This window comes from Rattus norvegicus, chromosome 14 (assembly GCF_021556685.1).
Source record: "Rattus norvegicus strain SHRSP/BbbUtx chromosome 14, alternate assembly SHRSP_T2T, whole genome shotgun sequence".
In the NCBI taxonomy this organism is placed as follows: Eukaryota; Metazoa; Chordata; class Mammalia; order Rodentia; family Muridae; genus Rattus; species Rattus norvegicus.
Genome location: NC_141547.1, coordinates 85,133,780 through 85,154,074, shown reverse-complemented (window position 1 = coordinate 85,154,074; position 20,295 = coordinate 85,133,780). Strand labels below are relative to the sequence as shown.

General features: G+C 53.0%; 1 protein-coding gene across 2 annotated transcripts; it reads right to left on the bottom strand.

Annotated features, from left to right (window-relative positions):
- Window positions 1-18: 18 nt before the first annotated feature.
- Window positions 19-10,010, bottom strand: Aebp1 (AE binding protein 1). 2 transcript variants are annotated; one of them, NM_001100970.2, is made up of 21 exons: window positions 9,568-10,010; window positions 7,708-8,046; window positions 7,115-7,186; window positions 6,922-6,993; window positions 6,705-6,815; window positions 6,562-6,630; window positions 5,504-5,581; window positions 5,103-5,183; window positions 4,965-5,021; window positions 4,259-4,368; window positions 4,046-4,185; window positions 3,649-3,733; window positions 3,411-3,555; window positions 3,229-3,314; window positions 2,878-3,001; window positions 2,470-2,666; window positions 2,208-2,387; window positions 1,656-2,007; window positions 1,434-1,573; window positions 1,237-1,336; window positions 19-835 (listed from the first exon to the last, which is right to left on the bottom strand). In NM_001100970.2, the coding sequence occupies exons 1-21, from the start codon at window positions 9,812-9,814 to the stop codon at window positions 234-236; spliced, it is 3,387 nt and encodes a 1,128-aa protein (NP_001094440.1). In that variant the 5' UTR covers window positions 9,815-10,010; the 3' UTR covers window positions 19-233. The 2 variants fall into 2 exon arrangements, with proteins under 2 accessions (NP_001094440.1, NP_001423875.1); NM_001436946.1 differs by having other exon boundaries at window positions 4,965-5,018.
- Window positions 10,011-20,295: the final 10,285 nt, after the last annotated feature.

The window sequence follows — 20,295 nt, the reverse complement described above, 5'->3', positions numbered from 1 at the left end:
CAGTCAGAGCAGGGGAAGTGGTGCCGTGAGCTTGTTTTATTGGTGTGACGTTGGCTTCCTTGCCTCCCCAAAGGCTGGCAGGTAGAACCGGGGGCTTCTGCAGAGACTCTGCTTTTGGAGGCCTGGTGGTAACAGGGCCCACCCAGGAGCATCTGATGGCTATGCGCCTGCCAGCACAGGCTGGGGAAATGCTGCTTTAGTTTGAATTGGGCTAGGGCTTTGGGACCCCAGTCTCAGAAGTCCCCAAAGTTGACTGTGTAGGTCTCCACTGTTGTGACTGGAAACGTGAGGCCTGTGTCCATCTCCTCCTCCTCCTCCTCCTCCTCCTCCAGTTCCTCCACCTCCAGGTCAGGCCCATACTCTGTCTCAAACTCTGTCACTACCTCTGTATAGGTCTCAGTCTCTGACTCCTCCCAGCCCGCAGCGGTAGTGGGTAGAATTTCCCAGAGCCTCGAGGTACTGCCTGGTGTAGGGGAAGGAGGCAGCGTAAGGGCAGGAGTGGGGCTCGTGGCAGGGCCTGTGGTAGAATTGAGGCGCCGCAGCCTCATCTGTTCCCTCATCCTGAGCCGGTACCGTAGCCGGCGCTGCTGCAGGCGCCGCTGCTGGGGTGTCATTGGTCGTGAGGGGTCAACTCGGAGAATGGGACGGTTCCCGTTCATAGCCAAGATCTCCCGAATGCGCTTCCAGTTGGAGCGCGCCAGGATGAAGTTGCACTGGGTGGCCCCGATATCGTAGTCCACGTTGCAAATCTTGGCACTCGAGGTGTAGCCCTCTGCGTGAGCTGTCACACGGTACTCACCCGGGTTCAGAATGCGCCAGTAGTCACCTCCACTCGCTGTATAGGAGAAGATGGGCCCGTCTGTCCCACGGTCTCCCAGCCCTGCTCTCTCAGATTCCCCTAGGCCCAGTCCTCAGATATCTCGCCCCGTCCTGCCCTCCCAAGTCCTAGACAGCCCAAGATCTTAGGCAGGGTCCAGAAGGCCAGAGACTTGCTACACAGACCAGGCTTGCCTTGATATTTGGGGAGAGTCGCTACTGCTTTGAGGGGACGAGGTGAGTCCCTCACCTGGGAAGGCAAATAAAACTGTGCGTTCAAGAACCAGGTGAGATGACACAAGCTCTAATCTCAGGACTCGAGGGCTACGAAGTTAAAGCTAGCCTGGGCTATCCAGCAAGTTCCGAGCCAGCCAGAGCTGCATGGTGAGACCCCTTTAAAAAAAAGTGCATGGGGAGTACCTGTCTTTACTCCGTGGTTGATGCCACTCACAGAGATGGTAGCATTGGCAATGGGGATCCCTTGCTCATCCGTCACCACACCCTTGATGCCACGGTGCACCTTCAGAGGGGAGACGCGGTGGGAGCCCACATAGAGTCCACGTCTACACCCCTCCCAAGCCTCACCCCGCCTTCTGTGCAAGCCCAGATTATCCCACCTGCTCCATGAAGGTTAGCAAGGCTTCTTTGTTGTTCTCCCACTCTCGGGGCAGCTCGCTCTCGTGGGGGAACTTGTCGCAGCCCAGGTATATAGAGAGCTCCAGGCAGTTGGTATGCAGGTAGCTGAAGTCATTGAAAGCTGGACAGACAAACAGGTCTGTGGTCATCCTCTCCCCAGCCCTTCCGGGTGCCTTCCCCAAGCTCTTCCCAGGCTGACTTACTCCCAGACCGAGGATTCCACTTGGCCCCGTTGACGATACCCATGCCGCTGGTGTAGTCCTGGGCCTGGCACCCTCCCCGGTAGGGCTCAGTCATGGTGAGATGGGCAGAGGCAAAGGAGATAGCCAGCCAGCGGAAAATGGCGTGATCTGGAGTCTCCTGGGCCTCAGACACCTCATCCTCGTCTTCTCCACGGGCAGCTGCCAGTGCCGCGGCCAACAGCTGCTCCTGGCTAGGTGTCCGGGCCATGTCATAGGGGTAAGACACAAGCCGCTCGCCACCATTCAGATTTGCACCCAGCACAAAGGGGTTCTTCTCCATCCAGGAAATGATGGCCCGGACTTCTGTGGATACCTAGGGATAGGTCATAGAAGAATCCCCATTCCATCTCTGAGCACCACACCACTCCCACATCCTAGCCGCGGCCCTCCGAGTCTTCCTCCTCCCCTCCAAAGTCTCTGTGCCAGCACCTCAGCTTCCTGTCAGCAACCCCCTCTCCAATGTGCCCCGCCCCAGGCCTGCCACTACCCAGCAAGCCAGGATGTGCCTCTCACCGTGGCATCTGGGGACAGGTAACGTTCAGGGATTGGCAAGTTATTGTTCGGGACCCTGTAGGGGACCCATTTCTTCTCCTCAGCTGCCCAGAGCACAGAGTTGAGATCTGGGAAATCCTCGAAGATGTCAAAGCCCTCCTCAGTCCACAGCCCCAGTGCCCAGTTCCCAAACTCTGAGCCCTGCAAGAAAAGCCATGGGATGGGAAGTCAGGGAGCCCATGCCTCCGATCTCTACCCACCCCTCACCAGCCCCACAACGCACCATCTGCGCTGCCACCTCGTAGCCGTCAGGGTTCAGCGAAGGCACCAGGTGGATGCGCGTGTCCTGCACCAGGTTACGCACTCTGGGGTTCCCATCCCGGTACTCGTGACACAGGTACTGCATGAGCAGTAACAGCAGCTCTCGGCCCAGCACCTCATTGCCGTGCATGCCGGCTGTGTAGCGGAACTCAGGCTCCCCTGCAGAGGCAGGAGCCACAGCAAGCCCTTAGCCTGGCAAGGCCCCGATGTACCCAAAAGGTTTGGGGGCAACTGAGGCTTATGGTGCTCAGCAAAACAAGTCTGGGTCCCTGGGGCCTCCAGGTCAGACAGTGAGGGGGCGTCTCCACTGTGCGGGCCCAGCAGGAGCGCAGCAGTGCAGGGCCCTGGTGCTCTGGACACTGGCTCTCACCCAGCTCATGCTCCCCGGGGTTGTCTGAGATCTCCATCGCATAGATCTTGAGCCCTCGTGAACTCTTGCCCAAGCTGTACGTGCGGGTAATGGTAGGACACTCCTCATTCACAACCTTCATCAGCTGGCAGAGAGGAGAGATGACGTCACCTGCTCCCCTCATGGGTTCTATGGGAAAAGGCAGGGAACGCCAGCCCCTCTCAGATGCCCCCAGGTGCTAGTTTCCTCCCTAAAGCAAGATTCCTCGAGGGGAGACTACGCCTTCGGAAAAAGTAAGGACAGGGCTAATTAAGTTTAAGCTCTCCTGTACTCTGGCAGGACCCATCCCTGCCTGTGACTCCAGTCCCTAACCTGGCGCATGTCCTTGTAGCTGTGGTGCCGGAAGTCCAGGCTGTCAGTGGTCACCACCTCGTTCTGTGCGTAGTAGCTGTAGACAGCTGCAGAAGAGCAGACATACGGGGCCTGGGTCAGTTGCCCCTTGGTCCAGATCGCATGCAGTTATCCAAAAGTCACAGGCAGCCCCCTTCACTCACGGGTCACAGGGCAGCCTAGCACCTCCAGGCGCATGCACAGGCTACCGTTCCAGGTGAGTGGATAGATGCGGATGAAACGGGCCACAACTGGCTCGGGGAGTTCACTCAGCACAGGTGTGTCCTTATCCACATTCCCATGGAAGGTCTAGAGAGAAGCAGGCCTCTGGGTCCCACCCTACCACTCCCAACCGTCCTCCCTGGTCCACACACGAGAGTCGAGCATCTCTGTGGCACCCACCATTTCCTCATAGCCATTGGTGTACATCACCCAGGTCTGGCTGTCATTGCTGAAGCCCACGAAGAAGGTAGTCACAAAGTCGTCACTGTGGAGCAGACACAAGACTAGCTCTCACCCAAGGCTCTAAAGAACCCGAGACCGACCTCTGGGTTAACAGGGCTGTGAGCAGGACCTAGATCTCTGGAGCCAGATCCTGTGGCTGTTTGGCCATGGGCAGTTACTGCTGCAAAGCTTATCTACTTGTCTGAACATGTGGACTGAGTAGCCATGACTGAGGGACGGGTATTTTGGGCCCTCAGGGATGTGTCTGGGATTCCCAGTTCAGGTCAAGGGCTGTCTGGAACGTTCCACACGGTGCTAGAGCCCCTGCCCGCCGCCCAGGAGCCCATCTACGTACTGGATGCTGGAGTCCCGACCCTGTGTAATCACGCCTGTGAACCGAGTCGTCCTCCGGGTGTCCACCTCAATCCACTGGGTCTGAGACTCGTCCTCAGCACACCATGCCCCATCATAGTAGTCATCTTCATTGGCACCAGCCTGTTAGAGGGGAGGCTGAGCATGGGCAGATGACCCCTTGCCCACTGCCCGGGTGGACATTCCTCTCACGCACCTGCATGTTGAGCCGGCCCCGCTGGGCTCCGAGGCCATGGCGCAGCATGGAGGAGGCGCGGATCTGGTTGTCCTCAATGCGGTGTGACTCCATCCCGATAGGTGGGCACTCTGCAGATGCACACCTTGGGCTAGCGCTAGCTCACGGACTCGGCCTCCCTCCATTAATCCGGAGCCAACGAGCCTACAGCCTATACCCCTTACATGCCGGTGCCAGTCGACTCAGATCAGGCCAGGAGCCAAACTGCCCCAAACCTGTTTCCCCTGCGTTAGCTGTCATCCAAAGAACAAGCTGATGTGCCCAAGACGTACAATAAAGCCCAGGTCCCCAGGGGCTTCACCCAGATGAGACCATTTGCACACTGGCTTCAAAGTGAAACCTAGAAAGGCAGCTGGAGACCTCCTTCCCTCCTTCCTCGAGGCCCTGACCCCATCCTATCACCCAGCTGCTGGATACCAAGAAGCTCTGTTCTCCCCCCCCCCACCCCAAGTCCCTAATAAGCCCTCCCCAGCCAATGCAAGAAGGTCAGCCTCAGGCCCCGGCATGCATGAAGCTGAGTAAGGCTGTCTTCAGCTTATACAACTGTCCGATGTATGCTGCAAGAGTCTATGGTCGAATGGGCTTCTGGGGGTCAAAGCTGCACCAGGAAATCTGGTCCTATGTATGGTCCCCAGTGGGTTCTTGCCCTGCGCACAGCCCTACTCACTGATTTTCTCCACTGGACCCCACTCCTCCTCCAGCTCCTCGCCCTTCCGGGGTCCTGCTAACAACAAAGGGAGGGGCTGAAACCACGGGCCTACTGTATCAAAACCCAAACGCTGCCCCATGGAGACTGGCCAGGCACCTTTGTGGTCCTTGTTTTTCTCTGCCGCCCACTTGTCTTCTGTGTCCTCCTTGGGGCTACTGCCCTCCTTTTTGGGCTTCTCTGGGGCATGTAAGATAAAAAAAGAGGCCAGTCAGGTTGGCCCCAGGCCTGGAGTAGGGGAGCCAGGCTGAACTGGGAATACATAGCGGGGAGTGACAGGCTGAGCCGGGGCATATGGAAGGATCAGGTTGAGACAGGGGTACATGAAGGTCAGGCTGACCTGAGAGCATGTGAGGAGGGGTCAGGCTGAGCCTGGAGCATGCAGATAAGGATCAGGCTGAGCAGGGGACAGAGGGATTCAAGTTGAGCTGGGGGCACATCTGGTAGGCACATCTGGCCTCAGGAGTTGGCCTGCTATGCTATCTGCCTGTCTGACTCACTCAACTCCTCCTTTTCTTCATCCACCTCTTGTCCAACATCGGGCTTCTGTGGTGGGGGGTGGGGGAAGTAGTAGTCCACTGTAGGAGAGAAAGCCTGGGTTAGCTGGCCCTAATCCTACGCTGGCCCGCTGGCCCGGGCTCCTGACCTCATGGGAGGCAAGCTGCGACAATAGAGAGAGGTGAGGAGAGAGAGGGCGGGTGAGACTGAGTTCACAAGCCTCGTACAAGCTCTGCCTATGAGGAGGAAGAATCAAAGACAGACAGAGAGTGGCGTCAGGACAAGACACATGCCTGGGGAGCAGCTATACCGTTTGTGGCCAGGAGGGGTCAGGCTTTGAGATCTGGGCTGAGGCCACAGGTCCGAGGCCCTACAGTAGCGGCAAGTCAGTGCTAAGGACACTAGAGCTCAGAAACGAAGAGAATTGAAGGATCCACTGGGATCTGGGGAAGGAGTGTGCTGAGGTCAACAGCCAAGCCCCTTGGGTTTACGGCCATTTTCTTGTGCTTCAGTTGTGTCAGGCTATCCCCGGCCGCTGCCACATTACCCTGGTTATTGTTGAGTGTGTTTTTAGCCATCTGGAGTTTGTGATCATTATAGGTTTAGACGCTGATTTCTGAGTTTATCGTTGTTGGATGAGAGCTTTTTTTGGGTGTTTCCCCCTTGATTTCTGTTTCTTCTCTGTCTAGTGGCCTGAGTGGCCCGGGGTTTTGGTCAGATATTAGTTAGATCAGGTCCAGTAGGGTTTTGTGGACTGCATGACCTCTGGGGCCCTAGTAACTGCTTAGCCTTGGGTCCCTGGTGTTGGTGGGCCTCTGGAAAAGCAGGCCCATTAGTGAGCCAACCCCACTGGAGAAGGCAGATGCAGTGACCTGACAAGAAGCCTGCTAGAGCCCAGGATATGGAAGGCTGAGCCCACATAGGGAAATAGGGCTGAGAGACCTAGAGATACCCCTGGGTGGGGGTGGGGGGACAGTCGGGAGCCAGGAATGCAGGCAGGGAAGGCCTACAATCTACCCCACACGTCTATCTAAGGACTCACGAAATGCTCCATACTCACAGTCATCGTAGTTGGGGATCAAGTAGCCATCCCCATAGTCAGGGGGCAACAGGGGCTTCAGAGGCGGATCTGTGGAGGTAGGGCGGAAGTGAGCCAGGGCCTCTCTCCTGACCCCGACCCCTATCTACTGCCTCCCATCATACCAACTTCCTTCCTTTCCTCCGGCTCTTGGGTCTTCTCCTCAGGGGGCTCTGGCCAGATCCTCTTCCTGCTGGGTGTGGGTCTGGGCTGCTTCTGGCGCCTGATGTACTCAACTAAGAGAGAGGCAGGTTCTGAGCAGCCCTGCTGGGTGGGCCTCAGGTTGAACCCTCACTGCCCAGGCCAGATTCTAGTCCCCGCCCAGGGGGAGGCCCTACTCACAGTCTTCATAATCTTCCCGCTCTATCTGGTCATTGTAGTCCAGTGTGGGCATCTCGGTCTCCTCCTCTGGCTCTGAGGGGAAGATAACAATGGCCTAGTGACAACCCTACCAAGGCCCAGTCCAGGAAGCCTCTCAGTGTAGTAGGGCTGAATGGCCGGTCACCCTGAAATCAAGAGGATGATAGCTACTCACCTGGCCGGTGCTGCCTGGCCTCCACTTGGGTCTCTTCTCCTTGGCCCTGCCAGGTATTCAGGGAGGTTCTTCCTATGACACAGAAGTCCAAAGAGCGGATGAACAGGAGTGCCTACCCGGACCATCTTGATAGCTTAGTACCACAATGCATCAGAGCCTTTGTGGATGCTATAATACCCTCCTAGGACCACAGCTCACTTCCACCTTACCTCCACAGATCCACCTCTGAAGCCCCCTGTTGCTCCCCGACTGTAGGCACAGCTACTTGATCCCCCAACTATGATGACAGTGAGTATCGAGTACCCCAAAGTCCGTGGGATGTAGTATAGCCCTGGGGTACCCTGAGGCTAGAGAGCTATGCCGCTGTTTGTGGCAGCGCTCACCATGAAGCTGGTGCCACCAGAGGCAAGCAGGAGGGACCAGGGGACAGAGCTCTCACCTATAAGCTCCCGTGCTTCTTCCTCCCTGCCCAAGAGAACTCACTGAGAAAGCCAGCAAGTTAATGACAAGTTCCCTTGTCTTAAAGTCCCAGGAATCTCTCCTCATTTCTCTGTCCTCAAAGAGGTCAGAGCTCCAGGCATCCTGCTACAAACCTCTCTCCTCTGGTAGCTCCCTGGTGCCGGGGTTGGAGGGTGAGGTGAGTGAACGCTCCGGCGTTTCTAAGGGGGCTACAGTTGAGAATCTCTTTCCTGCCGAGGGCCTCTTAGTGGCCTTGGGTGGCTTCTCCTTGGGCTTCTTGGTGGCCTTGGGTGGCTTCTCTTTAGGCTTCTTGGTGGCCTTGGGTGGCTTCTCTTTGGGCTTCTTGGTGGCCTTGGGTGGCTTCTCCTTTGGTTTCTTGGTGGGCCTGGTGGAACCTTCCAGGTGTTTTGCAGCCTTGGGGCCTTTGTCCTTCTTTCCTTTCTTCTCTTTGTCTTTGTTCTTTTCTGGAGGGGCTGTCAAGGATGAAGATGCAGGGGCAGACGATCAGAGCTCAGTCTGTGTGCCCTCCTGGTCCCCCTAGATGCCCAGAGCCTGGGTATGAGGGCACCTGCCAGTCCCTGGTCTGGTACAGATCAGGAAAGTGAGGTTAGCCCCTTGCTCAAGTGGTAGGATGAGACCCCTGTCCAGGCCTCCCGTCTCCACATTCAGAGTGATCACTAGCAACTCTTGTCTGCGCTGAAGTTCTGAGTTCAGGGCACGGTACCTATGGAGACATCTCCATCTGCCAAAACCTCCATGGGGTCCCTCATAATCCACTTTTTCACATGTCTGCCTAATCCTGGTTCTGTGCCAGGCATAAAAGGTACAGGGGAGCCTCAAGAGCGAGGCTACCCAAGAAAACAGCCAGGCAAATTAAAAAGCATTGCTTGGCCTTCTAAGAGTTTCCTTTCATAGAGAAGAAAAGCTTCAAGGAGACACTCAGGTCAGGCTGGGGGTGTAGTTCTGTACTAAAGCAGCCTTGGTTCCCTAGCACTGCCCTAAGGGAGGAAGGCAGGCAGACAGGCGGGCACTCAGCCTTGAAGTCCAAAACGGTTCCGGTTGAAACCCAGAACAGGAGGCCCTGGGCACCATATCCAGGACAGAGGGACAGGCAGATAGGTAGTTCTTGGTGCTGGCTCATCTCAGAGAGGTCTGGTAGCAGGGACCACCCTCCTAGCACCCCAGGAGCTACAACGCAGCAGAGAATTTAATGGTGAGTGAGAAACACACAGGCAGTTGGCTGAAACACAGGGAACATTGCAAAACATGCAGCAGAAGTAGGGTCACTTGGCAATGTCCAGAGAGTCTTGGTTGCTGGAGGCAAAAACGTGCAGGGAGGTGAGGGGTAGGGGAGAGCGGGACAGATCTACAGCAGTGGGGGCCGGAGGAGGAGTGGCTGACCTCAGGAATGATGAATGGTGCCTTACAGTCTCCTGGGAGAGAGATCACAAGATCCTTTGCCACTCTCCAGACGGCCATGAAAAACAGCTAAGATTTACTGACAACGGATTACATAAGAGGCTCAGGGTTATGTGCCTCCAGGATCCAATCACCCCGCCTAGTTCTGACCATCTCAGACCGCCCACTTTCACCTGGAAGTCTTCCTCACCCTCCTGCCCTGCCTCTGTGTTCGTGTGGGAGAAAAGGAGACAGGCAGATGCCTGGGCTTGAAGCTTACCACTAACGGACTGGGGCCAGTTCGAACGACAGGGAGATGAATCACAATTCCCTTCCTGCCCAAACCTACATTCTCTTGAGACCTAGGGATGAACAACTTGGGCGACTTCTATCCTCAGAAGCTCAAAAGCCCAGCACCACCCTATGTACACATATCTTCAGGTCTCCAAACTCCAAGACAGGACCGCCTGTCTTGTATTGCTTTGTATTACACTGGAGAGACATCCCTCACTGGGCAGCATGGGAAGTGGCTAGACCCTCCAGAGCCTCTGTATGCTCACCTGAGGCTATGGTCACCCATGCTACCAGGTTCTCACCTTCTGCATCTGCCCGCGGCTTGCCCCCTGCCTTGGATTTGCGGGCACGCTGGGTGGGTTCGGGAAGTGGCTGGGCTTCCACGTCGTCCTCCCGGGGCGGGGACTGGGTCTCAAACTCCGAAAGGAAGCCTTCGAGGAACTCCTGGATCTCGTCGTCCGTCAGCACCGTCTGTGGGCTCCCCTCCGGGCACAGCGCCAGGAGTGCCAAGAGGCCGCAGAGCAGGGATGCGGTGCGTACCGCAGCCATGGCTCTGGGCACGCGTGGGAGTCGGGTGGGCTTGAGCAGGGACTTGGGTGGCAGGGGCGGCGCCCCGCGTGGGGGCGGGAAAGGGCGTGAGGAACCCTGGGGAGCAACGTGGACGTCGAGGGTATCCAGAAAGGGGTGGGGGAGAGAGATTCAAGGGGATTCCGAGAGAGGTTCTGGCGAGCCCAGCTCCGGCGGCAAATGGGCGCTCCTACCCCGCGTGGCTAGCTCTCACGCGGACCGCCCTCTGGAGTGCTTGCGACGGCCTGGCCGGGGCGGGGGCTTCGGGTTTCCGGAGGGGGAGGAGGAGGAGCCGGCTTTGGACCCGGGGCTGCGGGGGAGGGAGGCGGAGCAGCACGGAGCCCCCGACTAATAGCAACGTCAGCGCCCAGCTTAGAGGGTCTGGGTGCAGGGCGCCTAGGGGGAAGGAAGGCCTGGGAGAAGAGAATGCAGTTCTGGGGAAGGAAGTGTGCGGGAGTCTAAGGAGACCTATGCTCTACCGGTTGTGCCCTCTGCTTCGAGCCCCAAGCTTGCTAGGAGAGGGACGGAGTAGGGCCCTGAGAGTACTGGCGATCACCTCCCTCCCACTCTCTGCAGGTTAGTTCTTCAAAATGTCATCCGCTGTGTGCTGTCTTCGTCCCGTTATCACCAACATCCCAGGTCTTTGGAGCCAATTTTTCTGAGGGAGGCTGTGAAAAACTCTTCCCAGCATCCCGGCTGCTGCTGTGGAGATAGGGGTGCCGCTTCAGAGATCAGGTCTTAGGGCCCAGTGTGGAGTAACAGCTAATTCCCTCCTTCCCCTAGCCGGAATCAGTTAAAATAACAACAAACTGTTTACAATAACTTCAGCTACCACATAGGTCCAGGACAGTGGCAGACAGCTTTCAACCAAGGCAAAGAGGCACTCTGATAGTGCGAAATGTGGACCACAGGATGATTGACGTGGGAGAGAGTACATCTCAGCTGGAAGAGAAAAGAGAAAAAAACAGGTCAAGAAACACCAACAGGACCCCACTCCCTCAATCTCTCACCTCCCACCCTTCCGGGCCTGCAATGAGCAGGTAGAAAAACAGGAAGATTTTCTGGGGCTGGACTCTGTACCCCACTGCTCTCTGGCAGTGGGTGAGCACCCTCCCAGCAGTCCCCTTTCTAGCTCTCCTTGAGGAAGCAGGGATACAAGAGTTGGTCCCTGGGAAATCTATCACATCTCTGCCCTCCTAGGCATCTGATTCAGCAGGGGACCTCCGTGTCCATGACTTACTGTATGCATATTAAAGGGGACCACATTGCACTGTGCCTTGCACACACAGTCAACCCTAGCATCCATCCTGCGGGCTGTGGTCCTCATCCACTTTGCTCTCCCTCCCCCCAGCCCAGGACAATCCTCTCACAGCCGGACCTCTCCATAAGAGACTTCAGCCTGGTTGTAGACCGAGAGTGAAGCAAGCCTCACACCCACTGTCATCCTCTGAATCATTATGCTTAAAATCAGTTCTGGGAATTGGCTTCCGTGATTGGAGTCTGGTCCAGGGTGTCATGCTGGGGAGGCCACAGGGTGCATGAGGGGACATGGATGTCACTTCCCTAGGACTGGGTCAGGCTTGGACTGAATTTGGGCTGGCTTTTCTCTGCCAGGAAAAACAGAAGCCATTTCAAAAATGAAAAACAAAACAAAACAAAACAAAACAACAACAACAAAAAAAGCAACCCCAAAAAATCCCTAAGGTCTAGAGAGCCTTTTCCTGGGCCTCAGTGAGTCACTGACAGGAATGTTGTGAGCAGAGGAGATTTGAGGAACTAGGAGGACTGAGGGATTGAGGCCTCCACACTGCTAGTCCAGGAAGGTGGATGGGAACATGTACAAGGCTGGTGATCCTCCCTGAGGGAGCCCATCTGCAGGAAGCCCTTTGGACCTGGGCCCACAGCTCTGGGGTAAGAGGATAACCAGAAGTCAGAGCCTTTGAGAAGAGCCCTCCACTCTGCTGAAGAGCACAACATTTAAGTCAAATGTCCAGAGGGCACTGCCAAGGGCAGCTGAGGACCTGGGAGGCTGGTGGCTTCTGTGACCCAGAGCACTCAGAGGGTCCAAGAGTACTCCACTCCATGTCCATGTCCAAGTGTTCTCCTGAGGGCCTGCTAGACTATCCAGTAACCCCTCTCCCTCCCAACCCCAGTTTTCCATGTGAATGCATTGGGGCCTTCTCAAGGGATCACACAACAGCACTGGGCTGGCCTGAGAGAAGCAAGATGTCCTTCAGTTTTTTTTCAATGCTTCAGAAGTAGAAGGAGAGTTCCTAGGAGAACAGAGGCTGTTTGAGGGGGGAGCCCCCCCCCCGCCTTGGTCCTTCTGTACATCTGTGTAGTTTGCATCTCTGAGGGCTTGGAGCAAGCATCTTCGGTTAGTGCTAATGCTGGAGGGAAGCCCCAGGAGAGAGAGGCTAAGGTCGGGTCAAGGGCAAAGAGAACTGATGTTCTGTGGTGTCAGGTAAACACAGTTGTCACAGGGAAATGGATACAAACATCTCTTTTCCCTTTGCAGTATCAGATCTCCCTATGGGAGGAAGGGTACCTACTCCCTTCTTTCGAGAGGCCAATCTTGGGATAGGCTCCCGGGGTGGAGAGAAGAGATATTGAAAGTAGGATAAGAAATCAACGTTTTTAATTACATTGAATATGATAGGTCACTTCTGGTGGAACAAACCTGTCATCTCAGCGTTCGGAAGGTCAAGGCAGGAAGACAGCCATTTTGAGACCAGCCTGGATTCTGTAGTGAGATCCTGCTTCAGAAATAAGTTAGAGCTGGACAGATGGCCGGGTGGTGCAGAAGACCCAAGTTCTTTTCCCATCACCCGCATGGCGGCACACAACCACTCCAGTTATGGGGGAATCTGCTGCCCTCTTCTGGCCTTTCTGGATACTGCATGCATGTAGTGCACAGATGTTCTTGTAGGTACACACTCCTACACAAACAATTAAAAATAAATCAAAGAAGTGAGCGGGGCCATGATGGCACATGCCTTTAATCACTTGGGACACAGGGGCAGGTGGATCTTTGAGTTTGAAGTCAGCCTGGTGGTCCTGGACAGCCAGGACTACATGGAGAAACCCTGTCTCAAAAAACTAATTAATTAATTAATTAATTAATTAATTAATTAACTAATCTGAGCTTAGTAAGTCAATGTTTGCAGCTGATAGGTCAGAAGTGGGAGGGTGGGAGCCCAGAAATGGGCTGGAGATGGAGGCTATTTCCTATTTCCTATTTCCTCATACATTAAGGAAGCTCTTCCTTTTCCTGCGCTTCAATGGGAAGGAGTGGCTTGACTCGAAGAGGAAGGGTCTGCTCCTTTGGCCCAAACAAGTAGGCTCTGGTCAGCATACATCATCGTTTCAAGATCATTCAAGCCCCCAGGAAATACCTGACAGACTTCGATCACAAGGGTCAGAACCGCTCCTGCTTACAGGTGACTCTGACCTTGCTCCTGTAATCAGATCTCAGTCCTGCCTTATCCAGCGGTGACCACAAGCTTCCTTATTCATCCTCCTTGTGGCGGTCCGAATGGGCACCGCCCCTCTAGACTCCTGTGTTTGATTGGTTGGTCACAGGGGAGTGGCACTTTTCAGAGGTGTGGTTTGTGGGAGTAGGTGTGACCTTGTTAGAGGAAGTGTGTCACTGGGGGTGGGCTTAGAGGTTTCAAATGCTCAAACCAGGCTCAGTATCTCTCTCTTCTTGCTGCCTCCTGATCTGGATGTAGAACCCTAGGTTCCTTCTCCAGCACCATGTCTGCCACGTGCCACCATGCTTCCCACCATGACGATAGTGGACTAAATTAAAGCAATTTAAATGTTTTCCTTATAAGAATTGCCATGGTCATGGTGTCTCTTCACAGCAATAAAACCCTAAGACACTCCATGTCTGACGAATACTGTGGCTTTCCAAGAAGTTCCTGAGTAATTCCTGGCATCTCTTTGAAGGTGCCCCCTCTCAGTGCATGGTAGGAAACATATGCTGAGGCATTCCCTAAGGGAACCGATGAAATGTTATCTCTATGGCTCGACACATGCCTAGATGCAGGTGGACAAGGCGGAATAATAGCAATCCATTGATCACCCAACCCCTCTCTGCCAGCCCAGTTGCCTTGAGATTTCAAGGCAGTTTGTACACCCCTCCATGTGGGTCCTTGCTTATGTATGGGTCTTTGATTAATTCAAGAGTAGCTAAAGAGTGGGCCAGCAAGATGGCTGACTCAGTGAGTAAAAGCACTTGCCACTGAGCCTGGTGGTCAGTTCTATCCCTAGGAAGAACCAGTTCCTGCAAGTTGGCTTCTCATTTCTGCACATGTGCAGTGGCTCCACCAACCCTTGCAATAAGTACATGTCAGAAAATAAAATCACAATAGAATGTATGGAGCTTTCAACAGGGTGTTGGCTTGGGAACGGCCAGAGCCCCAACAACTAAAGATGTGCAACTGTCCTTTGGAAAGTCGCAGCTAAAAAGAGACTGAATCTGAGCCGGAGAGATGGCTCAGCGGTTAAGAGCACTGGCTGCTCTTCCAGAGGTCCTGAGTTCAATTCCCAGCAACCACATGGTGGCTCACAACCATCTGTAATGAGATCTGATGCCCTCTTCTGGTGTGTCTGAAGACAGCTACAGTGTACTCACAGAAAAGAAAAGAAAAGAGAAAAGAAAAGAAAAGGCTGAATCCAGGAACTCAACAGCTGGGACCTTAGACAAAAGGACCCACACAAGGACCCCCGAGCTGCTTTGGAGGAGGGTAAAGGAATAGCAGATGTCCAGACTCTGCCTTTGGACCTCTCATGAAAACTCAAGTCCTGATCAGGTGGGGCGCTGTGGCAAAGCCTGGTGGGTAACTCTGTTTCTCCCTTTCTGAGTGAAGAAACTACGTCCCAGGGAAAGGTTACTTTGTTCCAATAACAGCATCAGTGTAAGCAACAGAGAGAGAGTCTAAGCTCTTGGGCCAGCTTTCTTCCCGAAGCCCTCCCTGCAGCTCCAGAGCTCCACTCTAACAATGCTGGGTCCTGAGCCTGATCAGACTCAGCTGCCAGAGGGCCCCATTGGCCAGGAGCTCTAGAGGAGGCTGCAAGAACCTGGGAGCCCGGCAGCAAACCTTAGCCCGAGGCTTATGGGCTCTCTGTGGCAACAGCTCCAAGACAGAAAGTCTCAGGCAGTGTAAAGTGTATGTACTGACGCCCTGTGAGCCCCCCTTTCTTCAATTACCCCCAAATCTATTGCTGACACCATCATGTACGTTTGGGAAGAAATATTTTTAAACTGAACATCCAAGAAATCTGGCTTTCACCATCAGGCTTCTGGGACCTCAGACATTGTCCCTTTTGGATACCAGAGGGAAAAGGACGGACTTTCCCTTCCCCTGGTGGAAATCTCTAGAGATGGCTCCTTCTTGGCAGCCCAGCTGCCTGGAATTCACCAGTGGGCTGAGCTACTCAAGTCCACCAAGTGAGGTGGTTCCCTGAGCTGTGTTAACCTGGGTCTTCCAGGCAGCGGCTAGCGGTCCCAACTGGCAGAACACTCCCCTCGGTTACCAACAACTTGAAAACCACATGTGATTTTCCATAGTCCAGGCTCCCTGGGCCTGGCCGCTGAGCGAGCAGAGTCAGTGCTGAATTCCTTCCACTCACCGCAGGGCAGACAGTGGGCCCAGCTGTGGGGAGACTCTCCGGAATGGGGGGTCACCACATTGAGGCAGGGCAGGCATCCAGCCCTGATGAGTAATTCTGAAGCCTCTGGTCTGGGAAGAGGACATGTGACAGTTTAGTGTAACAATCAGCCCAGTGTGAAGCCAGAGGGGAGGAGACCCCTCAAAATGGGGTCCGCGGACAAAATGAGCATTTGCTACCCCCACACACCTTCATCAAAATTAACTTCAGACAGCTTAGGATGGCCAATATTTCTTGCCCTGGATAGAAATCTTGGTTGCAAACAAGCTTTGGCCCTGTGTACAACGAGAAAGTCACTGAGGATGAAATTCCAAAGGAAACAGAACACTGGAAAAGAATCCGCATCTCTCAGGCCAGGTCAGAGAGTGAACGAACACTCCTGTGGCTTTAGGAACCAGCTGTGGCCTCAGACCAACCTGCTGTGAAGTCACTCTTTGCAACATTATACTCTTTGTTTGTCTGGGACAGGGTGTTGCTATGTAGTCCAGGCTATCCTCCGGTCTCAGCCTCCTGAGTGTAGAGACTATAGATGAGTCAGTGACTTCATCTCTGGGTCTCAACTTCTCTCTTCTGTGAAATGGGCAAAATGACACTATTAAAACTCTATGTCGGGGGGTTGGGGATTTAGCTCAGTGGTAGAGCACTTGCCTAGCAAGCTCAAGGCCCTGGGTTCGGTCCCCAGCTCCAGAAAAACAAAAACAAAGACAAAAAAACCAAAAAACAAGTCTATGTCAGGAGGGGTTAGGGGGATGTTGGCCGGGAAACCAGGAAAGGGAATAACAATCGAAATGTATATAAGAAATACTCAAGTTAATAAAGATAAAAAAAAAGAAAAAGAAAAAGAAAAAAACCTCTATGTCATGGTTCCAGGTTTTATGGAGACACATCTGGATACACTATTAAATCTCTGTCATGGTTCCAGGTGTCATGGAGACACATCTGGACACTTGTGCCTAAAAACAATAATTTTTTTGTTTTACTTTTTTATTTTGAAGACTTGCTATGTGTGTGTCACACATCTTGTAGTTCCTGGAAAGACCCAAAGTCCAGAAGGGACCGTGTCTGAGGTCCTGGAGCCTAGACGTTGAAAACCAGGTTTCTTGGACCTCCATTCAAAATATGCTTCTTCCCAAGTGTACATGGTGATGTTAACCAGTACCACTAGGGAGGCAGGGGGATCTCTGAGTTCAAGACCAGCCTGGTCTAAAGTTCCAGGACAGCCAGGGCTACACAGAAAAACTTTGTGTCTAAATAAATAAATACATGTTTATTTGTTTTTATGTGTATGAGTGTTTTGCCGTATGTGTGTCTGTGCCTGCCCCAGTAACGCTTTCACAAAGGGAAGCTGCATTTTTTAAGGTTAATTTGATTCTATTTCCTTCTTAAATGTCTAGCTTATTGAGAAAACATTTACCCAGCATGCAAAAGGACCTGGGTTCTAGACCTACTCCCCAGAGAAACAACCCCCCTTCAAAACCCAAAGAATAAAAGTGAGCTCAAAGGGCTGAGAGATGGCTCAGTGGTTAAGAGCGCTGGCTGCCCCTCCAGAGGTCCTGAGTTCAGTTCCCAGCAACCACATGGTGGCTCACAACCATCTGTAATGGGATCTGATGCCTTCTTCTGGCATGCAGGTGAACGTGCAGATAGAGTATTCATACATAAAATAAATAAATCTTTTTTTCTTTGGTTCTTTTTTTCAGAGCTGGGGACCGAACCCAGGGCCTTGCGCTTCCTAGGCAAGCGCTCTACCACTGAGCTAAATCCCCAACCCCTTAAATAAATCTTTTTTTTTAAAAAATTAAACAAAGGTGACTCGAGAAATGACTCTGTGGTTAAGAGGACTAACAGCTATTCCAGAGGACCTGGGTTCTATTTCCTCACATGGCAACTCACAGTCACCTCTAACTCAAGTCTCAGGACTACCTTCTTCTGGCCTCCAGGAGGGACCAGGTGCACATGTGGTGCACAGACTACATGAAAGCTGAATAACCATACAATATACACAAAAATAAAAAGTCTTGGGGATGGAAAGATGGCTCAGTGGTTAAGAGCACTCACTGGCTGCTCTTCCAGAGGACCTGGGTTCAATTCCCACACCAGATGGCACTCACAACCATCTGTAACTCCAGTTCTAGGGGAGCTGACACCTTCATACAAACGTGCATGCAGACAAAATATCAATGCACATAAAACAAAAGTAAATAAGTCATAAAAAAGACCAAAGCCAGGCATGGTAATGCATACCTTTAATCCCGGCACTTTCTTTCTTTTTTTTTTACTGAACCCAGGGCCTTGCGCTTCCTAGGCAAGCGCTCTACCACTGAGCTAAATCCCCAACCCCAATCCCGGCACTTTCAAGTCAAAAGGAGGCAGATCCCTGTGACTCTGAGGACTCTAAGGCCCAGGACAACCAGGGCTACGCAGAGATCCGGTCTCAAAAAGAAACAAACAAAAAATCAACTAAAATATACCAAGTAGTTTTTGTTTTCTGTCTCTTTTCCCCTCTCCTCCTCTCTATCCCACTCCTTCCTTCCTTCCTTCCTTTCTTCCTTCCTTCCTTCCTTCCTTCCTTCTTTAAAAAGGTTTTTATCATATATATGAGTGCTCTATCTACACATACACCTGCATGCCAGAAGAGAGCATCAGACCCAGACTCCGTTTTAGATGATGAACCACCATGTTGTCCCTGGGAACTGAACTCAGGACCTCTGGGAGGGCAGCCAATGCTCTTAACCACTGAGCCATCTCCCCAGCACTCTTTCTTCCTTCCTTCCTTCCTTCCTTTCTTTCTTTCTTTCTTTCTTTCTTTCTTTCTTTCTTTCTTTCTTTCTTTCTTTCTTTCTTTCTCATGTAGCCCATAGCTGGCCTTAAACACGCTCTTGTAGATGAAGATTATTTTAGATTTGTGATCCTGCATCCTCCATTTCTCCTGTGGCAGAATCACTCCTGGTTTTGCAGTGATGGAAATTAAATTCAGGAGAGAGAGAGAGAGAGAGAGAAAGAGAGATTTTGAGTTTTTGTATTGTTTGTTTGTTTTGGTTTTGGTTTTGGTTTTGAGACTGGGTGTCTCTGTGTAGCCCTGGCTGTCCTGGAACTCACTGTGTAGGCCAGGCTGGCCTCAAACTCACAGACAACCACCTGCCTGTGCCTCCCTAGTGCTGGGATTAAAGGTTTACGCCACCACCGCCCGACTACTTTGCTGTTTCTTTAACCTCAATATATAGCTTCTCTCTCACACAAGAATCAGTTGCTTATAATCCAGTCATTTTCACAACATCCAAGTCTGCAGAAACTTTCTTTAAGAATACTTTGTAGCAAGGTGTGGTGGCTGGCACCTATAATCCCAGCATTTAGTAGGGGAGACAAAAAGAAGCAAGAGTTTGGGGCTAGTCTGTACTACAGAGCAAAACTGTCTAGCTCTCCCCTGCTCTCCCAAACCAGCCAACCCACCAGTCAGGAGACAAGCAGCAAAACCTTCCACCACTCTCTAGACACATAGAGTGCCATGTTCATCCCACTGATGCTATTGGCTTTTAATCACAACTGTCTCATGGCCATGGCCAGCTATGAAATGGGAAACACAGCACAGCTTTTTTCTGATGTCCTGGGCTATCTCTAAAAAAGGAAGTTGACAGATACCAAGGAATAATTAACAGACTCTGCTACACGCGATATTCCTGCTTTTGCGTCTATTAAGATCCCTGAACTCTAAGGATGCTATATATATTAACTGGGGGAGGTGGCAGTGTCTGATGAGGAGGGTGTGAGCTGCAAACCCGGGGAGCAGAAATCAGAGGTGGAATCTGCAGCTGTGACGTGTGCATGGGGGTGGGGTAGAGGGACTCATGTCCCTGCCTGTTTGCCAAAAGCCCAGCCAAGCAAAACATGAAGTGGGCAGCCAGCTCCAGCCAGGGAGACACCCTGCAGGTACCCAGCCCAGCTCCCCAGCTCGTGCCAGCATTGAGAGAGAATATTTGCCAGAATACTGGGGTGCCCCAGTTCTAATGCCAGGACCTATAGCTGTCTGGTTACCATCTCTAACCTCTCCTTCCAGCCAAAGAGTTGTTCACACACAAACACCCATTTCCTCAGCCCCAGGGCTGTTCTTCATAGCCCAGCCAGTGCATCTCCTGTCAGAGCTGGGGTCGTCCTAGGTTTCCAAGTGCCTCCTTTATCTTCTTCATTCTGAGGCAAGGGGTCCCCAAAGTATCATTTGATCTGTTCGTTATTTCCTCTTCCTCCTCCTCATCTTCTTCCTCCTCCTCTTCCTCCTCCTCCTCATCTTCTTCCTCCTCCTCTTCCTCCTCCTCCTCATCTTCTTCCTCCTCCTCATCTTCTTCCTCCTCCTCCTCCTCCTCTTCCTCCTCCTCCTCTTCCTCCTCCTCCTCTTCCTCCTCCTCCTCTTCCTCCTCCTCATCTTCTTCCTCCTCCTCCTCTTCCTCCTCCTCCTCATCTTCTTCTTCCTCCTCCTCTTCCTCCTCCTCCTCTTCTTCCATTCTGAGGGTTGAACCCAGGGCCTGGCAAACATTAGACAAACACTTCGCCCTTCACCAGTCCCCACTGTTTTCTTCCTTTCTCATTCCTGTGGGAACACTCCTGCCACAGAGAGGACCACCCAGGCTCCCCCCAGACAACTCTTGTTCTCCATGTCTAGGCTGGACTTCATTCTGACTCCCCATCAGGGCCAGCTGCCCTCTCCCTCGGCATTGAGGAATCTGGGTCACCACTCCTAAGGTCCGCTGCCTCCCTGGGCCCGCTGCCTCCCACTACTGCGGCTGTTTGGAGTC

Bases quoted from the DNA above. Each gene is read 5' to 3' on its own strand.
- Aebp1 (NM_001100970.2), bottom strand. From the start codon at position 9,814: ATGGCTGCGGTACGCACCGCATCCCTGCTCTGCGGCCTCTTGGCACTC. The intron at 6,994-7,114 runs GTGAGTAGCTAT...TCTTCCCCTCAG, and splicing joins GGCCAGGCAGCACCGGCCAG to AGCCAGAGGAGGAGACCGAG. The intron at 836-1,236 runs GTACTCCCCATG...TCTCCTATACAG, and splicing joins CAACCACGGAGTAAAGACAG to CGAGTGGAGGTGACTACTGG.